The sequence below is a fragment of the Pelodiscus sinensis genome, chromosome 2 (assembly GCF_049634645.1).
Source record: "Pelodiscus sinensis isolate JC-2024 chromosome 2, ASM4963464v1, whole genome shotgun sequence".
Classification (NCBI taxonomy): Eukaryota; Metazoa; Chordata; order Testudines; family Trionychidae; genus Pelodiscus; species Pelodiscus sinensis.
The window spans coordinates 219,573,318-219,593,214 of NC_134712.1; the positions used below are offsets into that span (position 1 = coordinate 219,573,318).

Consider the following 19,897-nt stretch of genomic DNA (forward strand, 5'->3'; position numbering starts at 1 on the left):
TATGATAGAGGTCTATAAAAGCATGAGTGGTGTGGAGAGGGTGCATAAAGAAAAGTTCTTCATTAGTTCCCATAATAGAAGGACTAGAGGACACCAAATGAAATGAATGGGTAGCAGGCTTCAACTAATAAAAGAAAGTTCTTCTTCACAAAGCAAATAGTCAACCTGTAGAACTCCTTGCTGCAGTAGGCTGTGAAGGCTAGAACTATAACAGAGTTTAAAGAGAAGTTAGATAAATTCATGGAGCCTGGATCCATGGAGTGCTATTAGCCAGGAGGTAGAAATGGTGTCCCTGGCCTCTGTTTGTGGAAGGCTGGAGATGGATGGCACGAGACAAATGGCTTGGTCATTGTTTCGGTCCATCCCCTCCAGGGTCCCTAGTGTTGGCCACTGTCGGCAGACAGGCTACTGGGCTAGATGGACCTTTGGTCTGACCCAGTACAGACATTCTAAGCTCAGGGCTCAGGGTCGGGGATCTCACTGGACCACCCTGATTTTCTTGCAAACCTGCTCCTAGGTGGCCAGGCTGGCAGCTATCCTGCCCTAGACGGCCACGTTCCTGTGCCTAGTGTGGAGGTCATGGATGTGGTCCACAATGTCCGTACTAGACCAGGTGGGCGCCCGCCTCTTGCAGAGCCGGGCAGGCTCCCTTGGAGCCGCCAGCCTGGTCCCGGGAAGAGGCGGAGGGCTGGGTGGCAGCGGGTGGCTGGCTCGAGCCATGCCAGGTGCAGGGTCTGCTGGCTGGGTGCTGGCAGGCTTGCACCTGGCAAGGGCACCGTAGCCAGCACGTGCCCCTTTAAGTGCTCCGGGGCCGGGAGGGGGCAGAAGAGTTTCCCTGGTGGTGCCCAGAGTGGCCACCAGGGAAAGCTGGAGAGGGCTAGCCTCCCACTAGTTCGAATTAAGTGGCTACACAGCCCTTAATTCGAACTACTTAATTCGAACTAGGCGTTAGTCCTCGTGGAATGAGGTTTACCTAGTTCGAATTAAGCGCTCAGCTAGTTCAAATTAATTTCGAACTAGCGGTTTGCCTGTATAGCGCCTATCAAAGTTAATTCGAACTAACGTCTGTTAGTTCGAATTAACTTTGTAGTGTAGACATACCCCAATAGTGTGAACAACACTATATTGGCAGAAGAGCTTTTTCCTCTGACACAGTTGCTATTGCTCATTGAAGGTAGATTAACTGAGGCTACATCTAGACTACAGCAGAAAGTCATTTTAATCAATGCACCTCCAGGTATGTGTATAAAGAAGCAGGAGTCAATGTATCTTAAGTCACGTTACTATGGGTTTTAAACCATGTGGGGAAGAGGTTGATGGGGAAGAAAAAACTTTCCTGTTAACTTTCATTAATCTTCTTTTCCATTGTGGAGTTAGAAGGTCTATCAGAGAACAATATGCTATCAATTTGGCAGGTCTTCACTAGACCCACTGGATTGACTGCCAGTGGATTGATATCAGAGCATTGATCTGGGCTGTAGTGTAGATGTAGCCTCAGTCAAAAGCAGCTACCCTGGAGACCTTACAGGAGCTCAGCTTCATCTAGTGTAGCCATAGTTTGAGAGAGACAAGGTGGGTAGGGTAATTACTTTTATTAAACCAATTTCTCCTGCTGAAAGAGACAAACTTTTGAGTTTCACAAAGCTCCTCTGGTGATTTAGTAAAATATATTAACTCTACATACTGCTATTTTAGAAGGTGTTAATAGTTGCCATCAAGTGGATGTTTGATCTGTAGACAGTTACAGATATGTTTAAAGTGGATGGCTGTGCTAAGCATCCTCCTTTCAGACTCAGTGAAAGGAACATTTACACCACCTTAATGGTGGAAACAATAAGATCCTACTATCCAAGACACTGGGCAACAGGGTAAATCCTGGGACTGGAAAATGTAAAATGTTGCATTTACAAGATTATTTAAAAATAAATAGTTAAGCAGGTTTTGTTTGCTGGTTTTTTGTTGTGTGTTTTTTTTTTTTTTGTACCTGTGCCCTAATTCTGGACATACTAGCATCTTTCTTGATCAGTGGAAAGATATGTATGTGCAAGGTTTCCTTTCCTTCCTCCCTCATGCATCTTCCTTTCTTGTAAAAAAATGTTGGCTTTATTCCAGCTTTCCTCACTTACCACTTAAAAGATGCCCGTACTGATACCTGGATTGGATTGAATGATATAAATTCCGAGCTCCATTTTGTTTGGACCGATGGGAGTGGGGTTTATTACACAAACTGGATTACAGGTTCACCAATAGTTGGAGAAATCACCCTATACGATTCTTTGCGACCAGAGACTGGTCACAATCTGCTTCAGGTAAGCAATAATTAGAGATTTCCAATAACTTAATTAGAGAAAGCAATCAGACTTTAAATAACCTGCTCAATTTACTTCTTACATAGGCCTCTTTGTTTCCCCAGTGTTCATGTCTGTTGCATTTGGGAATAATGTTGTAATATTGCATGGTTCAGGGCTTCTGTTGATGTAAGTGGAGTGTTTAAATGGTGGCCTTCATCACTCCCCTATTTCTCAAGCAAGAACAAAGTGCAATTTTACAAGGATTTTCTATAGCATTATAGGAGAGACTGGCTGGCTTCGGTCACAAAGATATGAGAGAACTATTTGCTATTTGGATGGCAAAGATTTTTGAATGCATTACTGACATAAAAAGAGATAACTTCTATTTAGGAAAAGCTTGTGGGTAACCAAAAGAGAGGACGTGCACAAGGAGCTGGGAAGAAACCACATGTTCCACTTTACCCCCTAATTTTTTTTAAAGAAAATTTAGCTTGAAGATATTTCAAAAAGTCAATTGACCTTACAGGAGCTCAGCTTCATCTAGTGTAGCCATAGTTTGAGAGAGACAAGGTGGGTAGGGTAATAACTTTTATTAAACCAATTTCTCCTTCTGAAAGAGACAAACTTTTGAGTTTCACAAAGCTCCTCTGGTGATTTAGTAAAAGATATTAATTCTACATACTGCTATGTTCTTCTGAAGTAGCACTGGAAGAAATGAGAAACTGGTAATCAGGCTCATTGCTCTATGATGAGTTAGCACCTGGGAAAATCTTCATGCATCACTACCAACATTTGAAACAACAATTAGCATATGATAATTAACACAATTGTGCATACATTTGCACAACTATACATTGATTTGCATTATTGCTTATTTACCCACTTACTTCCATTCCTTACATTCAGTACTTACATTTCACACCCCCACAATTCCCCCTCTTTTCCCCAGTGTTGGGACACTAGTTTACCTCAGGTGGCTCCCAGTCACCATTGCCAGAAGTGCCTATCCTAGCTCAAGTGCTGCACTCTGGAAACAACCAGCATTTTTCGCTCACAGACAGAGGGACCAGGAGGCGCTGCACACTGTTCTCACCCAGAGGCACTGCCTACAAAGTTCCCATTGATAGTGGTTCCCATTGCCACTGACCAGACTTTTAACAGGGCATTGCTAAGGTCCCTTTATGACTGGGCATTGCAATTCAAAAGTGGATGGCTGGCAACCCTAGCGATGCAGGATCACGTTTCTCCCACCCTGTGATTTGCTGCTTGGCTTGTACTGAACATGCTCATGTGAACAGAGCATGCTCAATGACACTGCTGAAGCCAGCTGCCTTCACATTGATATGGTCATCTATGCTGTTGATTTTTCACATTCCTGACTGACACCATTATGCCAATGTAAATTGTAGTGCAGATCTGGCGTACCATTAATTCCCCAAAGAAGATATTTCTGATCTCTGATCATCCTTTCTTTCTGCCACATCTCTTCATCTTCCTTTCACACCTTACCAGTACTTTCCTTCACAATAAGATAGATTAACTGCTTATTTAAAACATTCCCTTGCCATCTTTGTCATTCCTTAAAATTAACTCTGAAATGTAATTGGTAACAAGTAAAGCTGATGGTGTGACAGAATGTTTATAGTCTTATTTTAGTACATTTGCTTTTTGTATTTAGTGCTCTTCCCAAGAATAATATGATCTCTCCAGTATATCCATAATAATAAACTTATGAAACTGATAAGCAGGCAGTGGGTAGATCTGCACTAACACAGCCTATAGGAATAGCAGCTTGTTGCAAAGGAATTCCTAGGCAAAAAGTGTTGTTGGACATACATTACACACCAAATACCAGCTGAATTTAAATGTAGAAGAATACAGAGACTGAAACTGGCCACAAAGAGGAAAAGGTTTTCTTCTTTGTTGCTGACATTTTTTTAATAATTCATATATGCTTTTTCCCTCTAGTTTGATTGTGTTGCTATGAAAACGCATCCTATTGATAAGATAGGGCAATGGAAGGATGAACCGTGTTATGAAGACAGAGGATTTATATGCCAGATGGACAGTGGTGAGATTGTTTCACTAGTTTTTGCATACTAAAACACTTAAACAATTGTGAAAAGAGTTTTTAATGGATTAAATGTGGTTTGTAAAGTACAGCAATCCTCTTATAAAGGAAATACATTTCTGTGCCTGAACAATGAACTTTATAAAACAGCAAACTTTATAAAAATAAATAAATAGGGTAACATATTCCACTCTTTCCTGTGGTACCACTGGAATGGAAGCAAGGTGCATGAGTGCTGCAGTTTCTTATTATTCACCCTTTCTCCAAACACTTGGTACCATGAGTACACATGAATGTGGCTTCAATAATCACGCCTTTGACTTTAACACTGAGGCTACGTCTAGACTGCAAGCCTCTTTTGAAAGGGCATCTAGACTACAACCAGTACTTTCGAAAAATCAAGTCTCTTTTTCAAAAGAGAGCACCCAGGCAGTCTGGATGTACTCTTTCGAAAAAGCACAGTTTGCATTACATAGTGCCTTTTTTCAATAGAGCACTTTCGAAAAAATGTGTTCTTCCTCATAAAACGAGGTTTTCCACAGTTGAAAAAACTGCTGCGTTCTTTCAATTTACTTTCAAAAGCACTTGGAAGCAGTCTAGATGCAGGGGAAGTTTTTTTGAAAAAAGGCCACTTTTTCGAAAAGACCGTGTAGTCTAGACACACCCTGGGAATGTTTTGTGTTTGCATCCCTAAGGGTACATCTACACAGCAGGGCTAAACTCAAAATAAACTACGCAACCTGAGCTAGGCTAATTGCATAAACTCAAAATAAACTACGCAACGTGAGCTAGGCTAATTGCATAACTTAAGTCAAAATAGCTTATTTCAAAATTGGAAGCATATACACAGCACTAACTTTGAAATAGAGCACTCTTTCTCCAACTTCCCTTACTCCTCATACAATGAGGATTATAGGAGTCAGAGTAAGAAGTCCTCCAGCTTGACAGTATTTCAACATTATTTCAAAATAACTGCCTGCTGTGTAGATGCAGACTAAGTTATTTTGAAATAATACTAGTTATTTCGAAATAATGTTGCTGTGTAGAAATACTCTCAGGCTATGTCTACACTGCAGGGAGAAGGGGGTTTTGGAAAAAGATACGCAAATTGCGAAACTCAACTTGCATACCTTTTTCTGCTTGTTTTTCGGAAGAGGCTTTTCCAAATTTTGGCCAGTCTGCACAGAGTCAAATGTGGGAAAAAACTTATCTTTCGGAAGATTGCTTATTCCTCATAAAGTGAGGAGCACAGGGATGACAAAAGAAAGTGTCCACTTTTTCGAAAACGGTTCAAAAAAAGCAGACGCGTTCTCTGGATGTGGCAGAGTTTTTCTGGGATACCAGAAGTTCCCCCAAAAAACCTCTGCAGTCTAGACATAGCCTAAGAGAGGATTTGCATAGGCAATACATACTCTAAGAATTACCTTAGAGGTGCAACCGTGTTAGTCTGTAACTTTAAAAACAACGAGCAATCTTGTGACACCTTAGAAACTAACAAAAATATATAGAATCGTGAGTTTCTATAGATAAAGCACACTTCATCAGATGAATTGGAGTGGAAATAATAGAAACCAAGATATGTATATACCATTTAATGTCTTTGTTCAAGCCTAGGGTAAAAATGTCAAATCTGTAGATGAATTTTAGTTCTGCAGACTCTCTTTCTCTAATTGGTCAGTGAAATGCCTTTGTAGAAGAATGGCTACTTTTAAATCTATGACTGAGTGACCAGGCAGGTTAAAATGTTCCTCTATAGGTTTATGAGTGTTACCATTCCTGATGTCTAATTCGTGTCCCTTTATCCTTTGTTGTAGAAATTGCCTGGTTTAGCCAATATTCATGGCAGAGGGGCATTGCTGGCATATATCACATTAGAAATGTGCAGTTGTATGAGCTGCTGATATTGTGGCTTATGTGGTTAGGTCCTGTGATAGTGTTGCTTGTATAGATGTGTGGACAGAGTTGGCAACGGAGTTTGTTGTATGGGTAGGTTCCTGGGTAAGTGCAACTGAGGTGCACAGCAATGATTCAAATGAAGCATGTACATTTACATTTTATTTTCCAAATAACAATAATTAATTGAGTTAAGGACCCAAGCAACACCAGGTAAATCTTCTAGTTATATCTAATTTAGTTGTAGATCTCTATTGGGAATAAATTATTTCTAGGGACTAGGAAAGCTGTACCAAATTCATTTTTACTTCTATGAATTCATAACTCTAGACATAAACAAGTACTGCATTACTACACTCTACTCATGACACCACCACCCCAATGTAGAGATTTCTGTCAGAAATGTTGACTGCTATTTTGAAAATATAAATTTCTCATGAATGTTCATCAAGAAAGGTTTTTAATTAACAATTAAAGCTACACTAAACTTCTGAAGACTGAAGATGTTTGTTGTTCACTGGCACAAGATAAACTTTGGGTGCATAGATTTATCTTCACTTGTTTTGTTTTGTTTTTTGTTTTGTGCTACAGACCCTAAACTGCCTCATTCCCCAACAAGTCCAGCCTCTAACTTTACCCGTTGTGGTGATAGTAGCTATTTAGTCATCCGTTCCAAAATGAAATGGGAAGAGGCACGACAAAACTGCAAAGACAAATCCTCAGAACTTGCCAGTATTTTAGATCCCTACAGCCAATCATTTCTGTGGCTCCAAGTGTTAGAATATGGAGAACCTGTATGGATTGGTCTTAATAGCAATGTGGTAAGAAAAACAAATATATTGCTGCTTCTCCAGGTAATATTAGAGCTCTTGCATTCCCTTTTTAAATGGTAGGAGTATCTATTATCACAAAGCTATTTTAGTTGTACCACCTGGGGTCTCACACTGAGCAGGTGAAACCTATGTCAAATCCTGTCAGAATCCAAGAGTGAGACCAGCAAGAGATGAAGGCAAGGGAGACTACAGAAGATGTTGGAGGAGACAAGCAAAAGGCAGCTATGAGTACAAGGTATGGTAGAAAGACAGAAAGCCATGGAAATGAGAGAAGGGGGAAACACAGAGGACAGCTGAGCAGAGAAGCAATACCCTTGAAAGACTTAGTAGGTAAAGAATCAGAGTATGAAAAAGGAAAACCCTCAAAATTGGAGGTGGGACCTAAAGATGAGCAGGAAGTAGAAGAGGTGATTTTTCTTTAACCAGTTTTTAAACATAGCAAAGTATTTAAACCCTTCCTTCTTTGTTGTGTGTTTATCCCAGTGGGTACCTCTGCAATGACACCACATCTGTGGTTTCCTAGCTGTCACTTAAAAATATTCCCTCTAAAGATTCTTTTGGATTTTTTCTTAAATATACAATGTATCAGTTTCCTAAAGGATTTCAGCGATAAGAGTGCCATTGTTTGTATTCTTTTATAACCTAATTTATTATTCTAACTTCTTGTTCAGTAAACTTCACCCATTGTACAATGCCAAAGTCATGTAGGCTAATTAATTATTAATATTAATATGAAAGTTAATAATAATAATGTAATGTTATTATTCTTATGATGATGACAAGAAGTGTTCACTAGTACATTCAAATTTTAAATTATAGATACTACATTATTATAATACTCTATAATGCTTTAATTATGCTATAAACCGCCCTTGAATTGATTTTGCTTCTAGACCAACCGCAATTACCAATGGATTGATAAATGGAGAATGGAATATTCTAAGTGGGCCAGTCATGAGCCAAAGCAGACAATAGCCTGTGTCTATCTAGACCTTGATGGAGCCTGGAAGACAGCATCTTGTGATCAAAACTACTTCTCTGTCTGTAAACAGTCTGATGGTAAGCAATAAAATTTAATAATTTGCATTGGGGAGTGTAGGTTCATTTAAGTTCTCTCACAAGTTATGTTATAAGCTTTTGGAAAAGATACTTATGTTATGGTTCAGGACTGAGTTCTTTGAAGAGAGAAAAACAAGATTTTAGTAAAAAGAACTAAAATATCTTTGGGAAAAAGGGATTTTTTTGGTATTCCCAACTTCTCTCCACTTTTTACTGTTTTCTCCCACTGAATAGGTGAAAGGAAAAGTAAAAAATGTGAGAGAAAAAGTGACACTTTCATTTTAAAATCTTATTATAAAATTTTTAACAGTAACACTTGCAATTTTTAAACTAAAGATTATTTTTCCAGTGGAAATTTAAAAAAAAAATAGTTTTCCCCAGTTAGTTTCTTTAAAAAAAACAAAAAACAAAACAAAAACAAAATTTTTACTCTCTCCTCCTCCCACAAAAAAACCCTATCAAATCAAAAACCTTTGAAGAACAAACCAACCAAACAAAACCAAAAACAATATATACATTTTCTAGTTTCTTTTCTCATCTGTCTGAACAATCACTTCCAAATATACCTGGCCTGTTTAATCACTCTGCAAAATAAATTAATGGCAATAAAATAAGTTTGAATTGATCCAATTATCCTTTGCAATAGGAAAATACATTTGTTTAGGTAAGTAAGTTTTATTGCATTTTCAGGATTTCAAACTTCATGTAAAATAATTACAATCTCCCCTAAAAAGCTTGGGAAGTTGGACTAAACAGTATGGCTGTGTCTACACTGGCATGAATTTCCGGAACTGCTTAAAACGGAATACTATTCCGTTTTCAGTTTTTCCGGAAAAGGAGCATCTACATTGGCAGGCTGCTTTTCCGGAAAAGCGTGTGTGGCCAATGTAGACGCGCTTTTCTGGAAAAGAGCCCCGATCGCCATTTTCGCGATCGGGGCTTTTTTCCGGAAAAGACTACTGGGCTGTCTACACTGGCCCTTTTCCGGAACAGTGTTCCGGAATAAGGACTTATGCCCGAGCGGGAGCAGAATAGTTTTTCCGAAATAGCGGCTGATTTTGTACAGTAGAGCGTCATTGCTTTTCCGGAAATTCAAGGGCCAGTGTAGACAGCTCGCAGCTTATTCCGGAAAAGGGGCTGATTTTCCGGAATAAGTGGCCCAGTGCAGACACAGCCAAAAGTTTTATGCCATTAGTATAATATAATGGGAATGTCAGGGTGCTTGTGGTTTTATAAAATTTTGTCAGTCCATTGGTAAAAGTAATATAGTTCCTGTGGCTCTTCATCTCCCACAATCTTATATATCTTGGCCGCTTGCTTTTGATTCTCTGAAGTTCATGGAAGCAGATCATTGTTTTGGTGCCATGTGGTCTGTGTATGCCCCCCTGCACTTGCTTACTGTCAGTTTCTCTACCTCCTCTGCAACAAACAGCAGCTGTTTCTTTTGCCCTTGCCCTTATTCCTTCCATTTTAATTCTTCTTCCCAAGCACTGGGGCGCAGTGTTCTCACTCCTTGGATCAGTTAACCCTTATGGGGGTTTAATTTCCTTGAGCTCTGCTACAGCATCTCCTTGCAAGCTCCTCTTCCCTTATAGACACGACAGAGCAGCCAAGGAAGCACTGGGTCAAATCCAAGTAGTGGTCTCTGTGGGAGGCAGCTTTTCAAGGGTTCAGTAGATGATGAGTGTTGCCCAGCATGCAATTAGCCTTTCATCCCTAACTCTGTTAAGTGCCAGGGCTGTGAATTGGACAGGGAGGTGGGGTCTCCTACCCACCAAGGCAGCCATGTCTCCAGATGGGGAGAAATATAACAGGAGCTTCCATGCAAAGCAAGGAGAGGTCCTAAACTTAAGGAGGCCTCTGACCATTCAGCAGAGAAGTAAGTCCTAGGAGACCCTGCAGAGCAAAGAAAGCTGGCTTGTGGAGCCATAATTCCTCCTCTCTCAGGTCTTCAAGTGGGTCCTGAGAAATATGACACAGTGATGTTGGATTCTGAGTCAGACATGTCAGGACAGCTCCAAACCCTAAGGAAGGCAAGCCACAAAAGGCACCCCAAAGTTTCTAAAGATCTAAAAAGGCTAAACAGAAAAAGAAAAAACACATGCATAAAATCCAGTTGATATAAGGTCTCTGGCTCCTCTCCCTCCTCCCTTCCTCCACTAAGGAAAGCAAGTTGTCAGGCTCTGAAACCTGAGTAGGCTCCTGTGAATAAGACAGAGCTAATTTTTCCATTCAAATTTCTTCCCCGAGGATGCAATACTCCTTGGGTATGTCTACACTACCCTCCTAGTTCGAACTAGGAGGGTAATGTATGCATACCGCACTTGCTAATGAAGCCCGGGATTTGAATTTCCCGGGCTTCATTAGCATAAGCGGGGAGCCGCCATTTTTAAATCCCCGCTGCTTCGAACCCCGTGTAGCGCGGCTACACGGGGCTCGAACTAGGTAGTTCGGACTAGGGTGCCTATTCCGAACTACCGGTACACCTCGTTTCACGAGGAGTACCGGTAGTTCGGAATAGGACCCTAGTCCGAACTACCTAGTTCGAGCCCCGTGTAGCCGCGCTACACGGGGTTCGAAGCAGCGGGGATTTAAAAATGGCGGCTCCCCGCTTATGCTAATGAAGCCCGGGAAATTCAAATCCCGGGCTTCATTAGCAAGTGCGGTATGCATACATTACCCCGCTAGTTCGAACTAGCGGGGTAGTGTAGACATACCCCTTCACTCCTCCTTGAAAACTGAATAGGGATGAATGGAACAAGCCAGATAAGGGCAAGTGAATTAACAAGAGCAACCTCTGTCTCTGAAACACTCAAGAACAAAAGGGCTCTATTGCTGAGCAGCAGTGTAGCCACAGATGGACCTGAGTGAGCCAGAGCCCACCCACTAATTATCCAGGCCCACTCACCCCTGCTTTGCTGCTACCCCAGCACCTGCCCTGCTCAGCCAGCCTGGCCTCCTGCCTGCTGGAAAGCAGGGTAAGGCTGTGGGAGCTTGCTCAGCTCTAACACTCTATCTCAGGAGAGAGGATTGGACTGTGGGAAGTTGTCCTGCTCTGCCCGCCCTATGCTATTGCTGGGGAGCAGGCTTGGAGAATGGGGGCTTGCAGAATTACCAGGTGGGTGGAGTGTGTGAGCCCCTGTGTCCCGATGCCCCTCCCGGTAGAAGCACCAGGCAGGCAGAGTTGGTTAGGCCCTGTGGTCCAACCCTTTCTCTTGCACTGGAGCTGGGCAGTTTAGGGCAAGCCCCCAATCCCACTCCCTGGCTGTAGGGCCAGGTTGGGGGGATAGCCCAAGGGCACTTTTCTTCACCCCCTCTTGCTCTCCAGAGTGCTGGAAATGAGGAGAGGCAGCCCTGAAGGCTCCTGCCCTGCTCTGCCTTTCTGCCATTGCCCACCCACTGTAAGTCGGGGTCCACCCAAGAGTCTGAGTCTGCCTACACCACTGTTGCTGAGACACTAAACAACTATAGCATCCCTCACAAGGGATAGGAAGATGGAGGCCACTTACCAAATGTCTCTGATGTCTCTTCTCCCACCCTCCAAGCATCCCTGGCCACTATCTTCTTCACAAGAGTATCTCTTTATTGGCTGGAAAATCTCAAAGCCCTGAAGGACAGAGGTCAGCTTGACTTTGGCTCCATTTTAATAGAAGTTTCCCTAGCAACAGCCTTTGTAGCTGAGGCCTCAAGGAATGCAAGGTTGAGCCATAGCTTCCAGTACAGTAGACAGGCACCACCTATAGTTCTGCCCCTGAAAGGTGGATATTTACTTCCTGTAGGTCCTGTGCTCAACCAAGTTTCCAGGCTACCTCCTTTTTGAAGAAAAGCTGGATGAAGTGGTGGCATACTATGCAGCAAAACCCAGTCTCTCCTTTCCCTGCTAAGCACTCTCAAGATAGAATATAGACTGGTGGTCAGTCAGAAGCACTCTTTATACTCCTCATTCTCACAGATGTACCTGGGGACAAAAGATTTCCCCAGGGAACATACTAGAATTGAGGCTTGGGGAACAGTCCAGAAGGACATTAGTGCCCCCCGCCTCCAATTCACTTAATGACAGAGCTTGTGAAGGTCTCTTCAGAGCTGAAGCTGTGGGACAGGATTTTCTATTTCATAGAAGAATGGTTTTCATTGAGCATAGAGGGGAAAATGGTGATCCAGGGATATTTCCATGAGCTAATATTCCCACATTCCAGCATCTCCAGAGATCCTGCAAAACACAGTCTAATCCAGAAGGAAAGTATATCATCTTCTGGATATTGGAGAGATTATTGCATTCTCTGAAAAAAATTCTCTGGTTTGTAGTCCATCATCTTCCTCATTGTACAGAAACTCACAGGGAGTTTCATGACCATTCTCAACCCCCAAAGGCTGAAGAAATGGATGAAGAAGCCGATGAAGACATCTATCAGTGATGATCTAGAATTAGTGCTTGGTCCTGCTGTGAGGGCAGGGGATTAGATTTGATGATCTCTCAAGTTCCCTTCCAGTTCTAGTATTCTATAATTCTAAGATGATAGTCATCATAACAGCCAGACAAAGAAATCACTTGTACCCCTTCCTGAACAACTTCTTGATCAGAGATCCTGTACAATCAGCAGCACAAATTAACGCAGCTAATATGCTGAATCACCTCCTGGCACAAGGCTTCATCATCAATGCCAAGAAAAGTCAGTCCAGAAATGTATTGTCTTATTCTAGAACCATAGGAGGCCTACTATAGTACTATACCTCTAACTGACAGGGCTTCTAATATCATGTATTATGGAAACCTACAAGTCACTTGTAATCTTGTCCCAGAAAAGATCAAAGCACACTCCACAAGATCTATTGCATGGTCTGAACTACAAACAAATTAGGAAATTTGCATAGTGGTCACTTGGTCTAAAACAAATACCTTCATTTTGTACTATATTGTCGATTATCCAACATCTACAAAGGCCTCCTTTGGCAAGAAGGTGATGCAGATGGTAGCCCTGAAATAATACAGACCTCACAAAAAAGGGGATATTTCTTTCCTACCAAGCTTTCACTGTTCACTACTTTCCAGACATTCAGAAATATGGGAGATGCTAGGCTGCATAACAGGAAAAGTCTTAACTGATCATTTCCTTTCTGCTAGAGCTGTTCCCCATGATAGGTATTTTGTTACTTCTGGAATATGTGTTAATAATGCTGTTGTGCAAGTTTTACAGCTCTGGAATAATTTATTGGGCAGCAAGGACCAGCAGAGGGGTTATGGTCAGATAATGAAGCACCAAATCGCTGATCGCTAGGAGCTACAGAGAGGAGAGCAGGCCAGATATTAAGAATTGTGTGAGACACTGCTAGAAGGATGGAAAAATTATTACCAGTAATTTCCTTTCTTAACAGTTATGGCTCCTACTGATTCTCCACAACTCTCTGGAAAATGCCCTGAATCAGAGGAGCACAGATCTTGGGTTCATTTCCGCAGTCATTGCTATTACATTGAGTCCTCATATACAAGAAACTGGGCCCAGGCTTCCCAAGAATGTACTCAATTAGGTGAGTAACATTTTTTAAGAGTGAAGACTTTATTAGACATATATAAAATAATATTTTTCAATAAATAGAAAACAAACTTTAGAACATTAAGAAACCAAATAGACTTTTTCAGTGTTGTTCTTTGTATTTATTATATAGATTTCACACTCACTGGACAACAAAACTAGTTCACTGTCTACTTTTCATGAACTAAAAATGGCAGAGTTGTTAAGTCACCCATAACAGGGGGAAGACTCTCAATTTTCTGCACCTCCTCTCAACCTGGTGAGCTTCTGCAGAAAAGCAGGGAGGAAGAAAATCATTCCGATCTTCCTCTCTGTGGGTAAATCTGGCAGAACTTCTCTAGAATAATAAATCATAGAGACTTTGCTTAGAATCTGGTAATGACTAACCCTTCCCTCACTCCCATGTTTCCTTAATTGTTCCAGTATATTTCTGCCTTCTCACCAGATTTTACAACAGTTTAAATATCAGACACTGTGGCTGTGTTTAAACTGGCCAGTTTTTCCAGAAAATCAGCTGCTTTTCCGGAAAAACTTGCCAGGTGTCTACACTGGCAGCTTGAATTTCCACAAAAGCACTGACTTCCTACTGTAAGAAATCAGTGCTTCTTGTGGAAATACTATGCTGCTCCCGTTCAGGCAAAAGTCCCTTTTGCGCAAAGCTTTTGCACAAAAGGGCCAGTGTAGACAGCTCAGATTTGTTTTCCGCAAAAAAGCCCCGATTGCAAAAATCGTGATCAGGGCTTTTTTGCGGAAAAGCACGTCTAGATTGGCACGGATGCTTTTCCGCAAAAAGTGCTTTTGCGGAAAAGCATCCATGCCAATCTAGATGCTCTGTTCCAAAAGTGCTTTTAACGGAAAACTTTTCCGTTAAAAGCATTTCCGGAAAATCATGCCAATCTAGACGCAGCCTATATTTCTGAGATGTTAACACTTTAATCTCAAAAGTGGATTTCCAGTATCTAGTCATCTGAGAAGCAATTGCACTGTTGTGCAAATAGAAAAAACCCCACAGTATACCAAGGCATTTTAATCTGCACAGGTGCTACAAATAAAACACTAGAATAATTTACACACTGAGGGTATGTCTACACTACCCTCCTAGTTCGAACTAGGAGGGTAATGTATGCATACCGCACTTGCTAATGAAGCCCGGGATTTGAATTTCCCGGGCTTCATTAGCATAAGCGGGGAGCCGCCATTTTTAAATCCCCGCTGCTTCGAACCCCGTGTAGCGCGGCTACACGGGGCTCGAACTAGGTAGTTCGGACTAGGGTGCCTATTCCGAACTACCGGTACACCTTGTTTCACGAGGAGTACCGGTAGTTCGGAATAGGACCCTAGTCCGAACTACCTAGTTCGAGCCCCGTGTAGCCGCGCTACACGGGGTTCGAAGCAGCGGGGATTTAAAAATGGCGGCTCCCCGCTTATGCTAATGAAGCCCGGGAAATTCAAATCCCGGGCTTCATTAGCAAGTGCGGTATGCATACATTACCCCGCTAGTTCGAACTAGCGGGGTAGTGTAGACATACCCATATAGACAATTTAGTGATGAGGATAAGGATACATTTACACTATTAAGGAAAATACAAGAAGAGCTGCATTCTATCATTATTCGACATGCAAAATTTCTATTTACTGCAGTGGATGTTTTGTACAAAAATTAGTGATATGACAGAGTCTCCAGAATTAATTGCTTTCAGCTGTTCAGAAAACTTAGAAAATAAACTTTTCTCCCAGAAAAGGTAGATTGTTTTTTCAATGATAAAACCTATGTTGTGTATTTTTAATGCTTTTCAGGTGCTACATTGACTTCTATAGAAGACCATGCTGAATCCAACTTCCTTTCACATAGTTTAAAGCCGCTTAAAAATAAAATACAAAGCTTTTGGACAGGAATGACCAAAAATGTGAATGGTAATTTTTTTTGCTTTTAATATTCAGTAATATCAGTGGACAAATGTGGTGTCATACTTCATATCTTAGGAAGATATAACATATAAAACTGATATTAAGATGCAGTCTTACATATTTTATAGCATATACAGTTTGAACCTCTCTAATCCGGCACTAGCTGATCAGGCAACATCTGTGGTCTGGCATGATCTTAGTTAGCCATATGTCCACTTCTCATGGGTGTGGCCATGTTTCCCGCAGTCCCACAAAGTTTGTTTGTACTGAAGGTATTAGCCAATACAAATATTTAACTCTGATCTGACCTTTCCTATAACACATAATTCCCTGAAGCCAAAAGCTCTGGGTAAAATGACTCATTATGGATGCAGACTATAAAAGGAGAAAGGCAGCCTGCTAATACATTTGATCCACTAGGAATAGTCTTGGTTTAGGGATTAAATCAAAATTCAAAATATCATGTGGTGCCTGACAAGTTTAAAATCAGAATGTAGGAGTCTTTGACAAACTCTGGGACTTAACCTATGATACTTTTAGTCTGACATTTTAAATACTTCTAAACCTTTCACCATGGTCTTCTTGTTTAAACAGCTGATCCTTTATTTCTTTTTAATATTAGGTCAATGGTTATGGAAAGACAACATTGCAGTGGATTTTGTCAACTGGAATGAGGATGAGCCTTCAGAATATAACAATGAAAATTGTGTTGAAATGTATGCATCATCTGGTTACTGGAATGATGCTCAATGTTCTTACAAAAGAGGATATATTTGTAAAAAGTCAGAGAGTAAGTGGTATTTGAAATATATTGGGATTATGGTGAATAATGTGTGTAGTAGATGTATATTATAAAATGTGTGCTGCATAGTATTATAGCAGAGCACAAGCTCTGCTATTGTCAATATGTACAAATTACAGGCGTGTTTGTATATGCGTAGAAATTATGTACATAGAAAGTATAGTCAAAGGTCACTTACACAACCATTGACTTCAATGAGGTCAGGATTTCACCAAAAATATCAAACACACACCTGTGCTTAGAAATAACAAGTTTCATTACACATCTTAAAATATATATGCAAATTATTGTTGTGATGGATGCAGTAAAAAGTCTCTCATTAATTTATGCTAGAATTGGAATTCCATTATTCACCAGAATCCTACCATGCTGATGGATTGTGAATCACATTTGTAGCACTTCGCAACTCCTGTCTGCAAAGGCATTGATAAATAAGGTTTATTTTTAATGTTTGCAATTCCTTGGTATTAAAATAGTTTGGGGGGGAATACGTGGATGATTGAACAAATTCAGATTACAGTAGAGAAAAACATCTGGAAAACTCTCTTCAGAATATAAATTAAATGTGATGTTTTGAGGATTGGAAAAGTGTAGTTAACTTCATATTTTTTATATTTGTGTGCATATTTTCTCTACCTGATGCTGTTAGGGAACTGAGATACCCTAATATTGTAAGCAAAGAAACTTTTGTGGTATTTCTAAGCCAAGGTTTCCATTCAGGACAGCCTCCTATTACAGAAAGCATTCAAGCATATGACCCAGATGCTTAAAGATAAGAATGTGCTTATCAGCAGTTCTCACACTTTGTGATACCGTGACCTCGCTCTAAGTTGCTCGCGACCTCCTAGGGGTCGGGACCCACAGTTTAAGACACACGGGCTTGAATGCTTTTCTGAACTGGAGTCTGATGCAGGAAGTATTGGAAATCCTGCAAGATCCAGATTTCCCACTCAATATCTCAACTGAAGAGAGTCAGATACTTTCCAGAATTAGACAGCCAAACTTTCAGACCTTCACACATTCTTAGCTGCATCTCTTAAGGGAGTTCCACAATACCAAAAGCAGAGTATGTGAAGCCACAACTTTTCATGCTCATGGAATGGCACCATCAGGACTATCCATTTGAGTGCATCTGGAATAAATGTCTCGTTTTATTTCTTTTTGACAGGTATTCAAACAGGTTTGACGGACAAGCCACCAGAAAGGAAAGGTATTACAATTTTCTTTTTTATTAAAGTAACAAGAAACATAATAACAATTAATAGGAACATTTCAAAATAATAAAACCATATGCATTCTTTTCTAAATTACAAAAAAATAATTTTCATTTTTAATTGTGGTATTTAATATAACTTATTATACTTCCTCCATCAATTGTGCTAGCAAAATATCTCCATGAACTTAGAATAAGGGGCTGCGTCTAGACTGGCAAGTTTTTCCACAAAAGCAGTTGCTTTTGCGGAAAAACTTGCCAGCTGTCTACACTGGACGCTTGAATTTCCGCAAGAACACTGACGATCTCATGCAAGATTGTCAGTGTTTTTGCGGAAATGCTATGCTTCTCCCGTTCGTGCAAAAGCCCTCTTGCGCAAATGCTTTTGCGCAACAGGGCCAGTGTAAACAGGTAAAAACTGTTTTGTGGAAAAAAGCCCCAATGGTGAAAATGGCGATCGGGGCTTTCTTGCGCAAAACCACGTCTAGATTGGCACGGACGCTTTTCCGCAAAAAGTGCTTTTGCAGAAAAGCATCTGTGCCAATCTAGACGCTCTTTTCCACAGATGCTTTTAACGGAAAAACTTTTCTGTTAAAAGCATTTGCGGAAAATCATGCCAGTCTAGATGTAGCCTAGGTGTATAACTTGTTTTATAAAATTGTCATAAGCAAGATCACCTTCCACTGCCACATTCCTGGAATTTCTTCTATCCCTCAGATGTCTAGTAATTGCTTTGTGTTTATTTACAGGAGAGAAAAAGGATGAAGAGGTGTCTGGATCACCGACCAGCATCACTTGGCTTATAATAATTTTGGTCATTCTGATTCTAGTAGGATCTGGATCTACAGCCTATTTCTATGTCAGGAAAAAAAAACGAAACCACTTCCCTATTGTAACTAGACTGAGTGATACAAAAGAAACTGTGGATGATCAGGAGCAAGATGAGCCCACTGTTGCCTAATAGAATAAAATAATTGAATAATATGTCTAATTGTATAACTGACATAAATGAAATCTTAGGCCAACATTGCTTTACCTTATCAAAATAGTTGTATATATAATGTATATAAATATATTCTTTAGAGTCCTGTAAATTTTTTAGGTTTACACATTTAAATGTCAAATAAAACATATTTCTCAAGTGGGCAGGTGCATAAATTTCAGAAATCCAAAATGAACTACACAGCAAGGTGAGCTAGCATTCAAGTATTTCCAGGTTTTAAAGAAATCTGATCTCTCTTAATTTGTAAAGGACAGCCCATGCATACAAACAGTGAGAATGCCCTCTGCAAAGTACCCTGCCAACTTCAGCTCAAAGAACCAGCAATTTCCTTTTAGCTTTTAGGACTATGTATCAGCTCTATGTACAAAAAACTGTGAATGAAATCCTGACCCCATTGAAGTCAATGACAAAACTCCCATTGGGAGTTAATTGGGGTCAGGATTTTGCCCTATGCAGTTCTTTCAGTTACAATATTTTTGGGATACCATATCTATATCTCTAGAGAAAAGTAATACAGTAATGTTGCCTTCATGTTAATTTTCATTCACTCTTTTAGTTCAGCATCATCTGCAATGTGCAAAGGAACATTTCAGAAATCTTAGCTTTACAATTTAAGTTGTATATAAATCAGATTTTAAAATCATATCAAATTCAGCCATGCGAATTAAAATATTCAATACAGAAATAAATGAGAGAAAGCAAAATGTATATGTTCCTTCACTCATGTTTTCAACTTGTGCTCTTTAAAATGAGATTGTGCAATTTTCTATAACTTTGCATTTGTTTAACAGTCTGTGAATGTGAAAATGTTCCCATGAACTTCAAATTAACAAAGAAAATTGTTAAGAAAATATTGTGTCCATTAGACAATAATATTTGGGAATGGAGTTTAGAATGCTGAGATGCCATATTTCTATGATCTAGCAATGTATTCATTTGTGGCTTTGGCCTGGTGCAGGTCTCTAAATTAGGGAAATAAAAGATTCACAAATACTTTTTAACTAAAGAGTTTCCATTTCTGTTTCCATGTGACTTGTTTGTGTATTTCAGGATAGACCCCTCTATAACTTTCCAATCAATTAAATGCTATAGAAATGCTGGGCTTGAGATGGTATGGATGTGTGTGGCATACCAGCACTTTGTTGTAGTGAGCTTGTCCTTGGTTTATTTTATCTTTCTGTAGATTCTAGGAGTTCTGTTCTCTATGGCAAATTGTAGACTGACCTTTCTCTAAGTAACAGGAGGGGAGCTGAGCATCCAGGGGCCTGAGAGAAAATTCTGCAAACCAGGGGA

General features: G+C 40.3%; 1 protein-coding gene across 1 annotated transcript in view; it reads left to right on the forward strand.

Annotated features, from left to right (window-relative positions):
• LOC102456945 (macrophage mannose receptor 1) overlaps window positions 1–19,610 on the forward strand; it is a 50,826-nt gene extending 31,216 nt beyond the window's left edge. Inside the window, exons 22-30 of the mRNA XM_075922477.1 lie at window positions 2,113–2,309; window positions 4,260–4,362; window positions 6,847–7,076; window positions 7,982–8,147; window positions 13,521–13,673; window positions 15,476–15,592; window positions 16,209–16,376; window positions 17,557–17,598; window positions 18,351–19,610. Coding sequence (XP_075778592.1) covers window positions 2,113–2,309; window positions 4,260–4,362; window positions 6,847–7,076; window positions 7,982–8,147; window positions 13,521–13,673; window positions 15,476–15,592; window positions 16,209–16,376; window positions 17,557–17,598; window positions 18,351–18,562 — 1,388 coding nt within the window. The 3' untranslated portion in view covers window positions 18,563–19,610. The remainder of the gene's footprint in view (window positions 1–2,112; window positions 2,310–4,259; window positions 4,363–6,846; window positions 7,077–7,981; window positions 8,148–13,520; window positions 13,674–15,475; window positions 15,593–16,208; window positions 16,377–17,556; window positions 17,599–18,350) is intronic.
• Window positions 19,611–19,897: the final 287 nt, after the last annotated feature.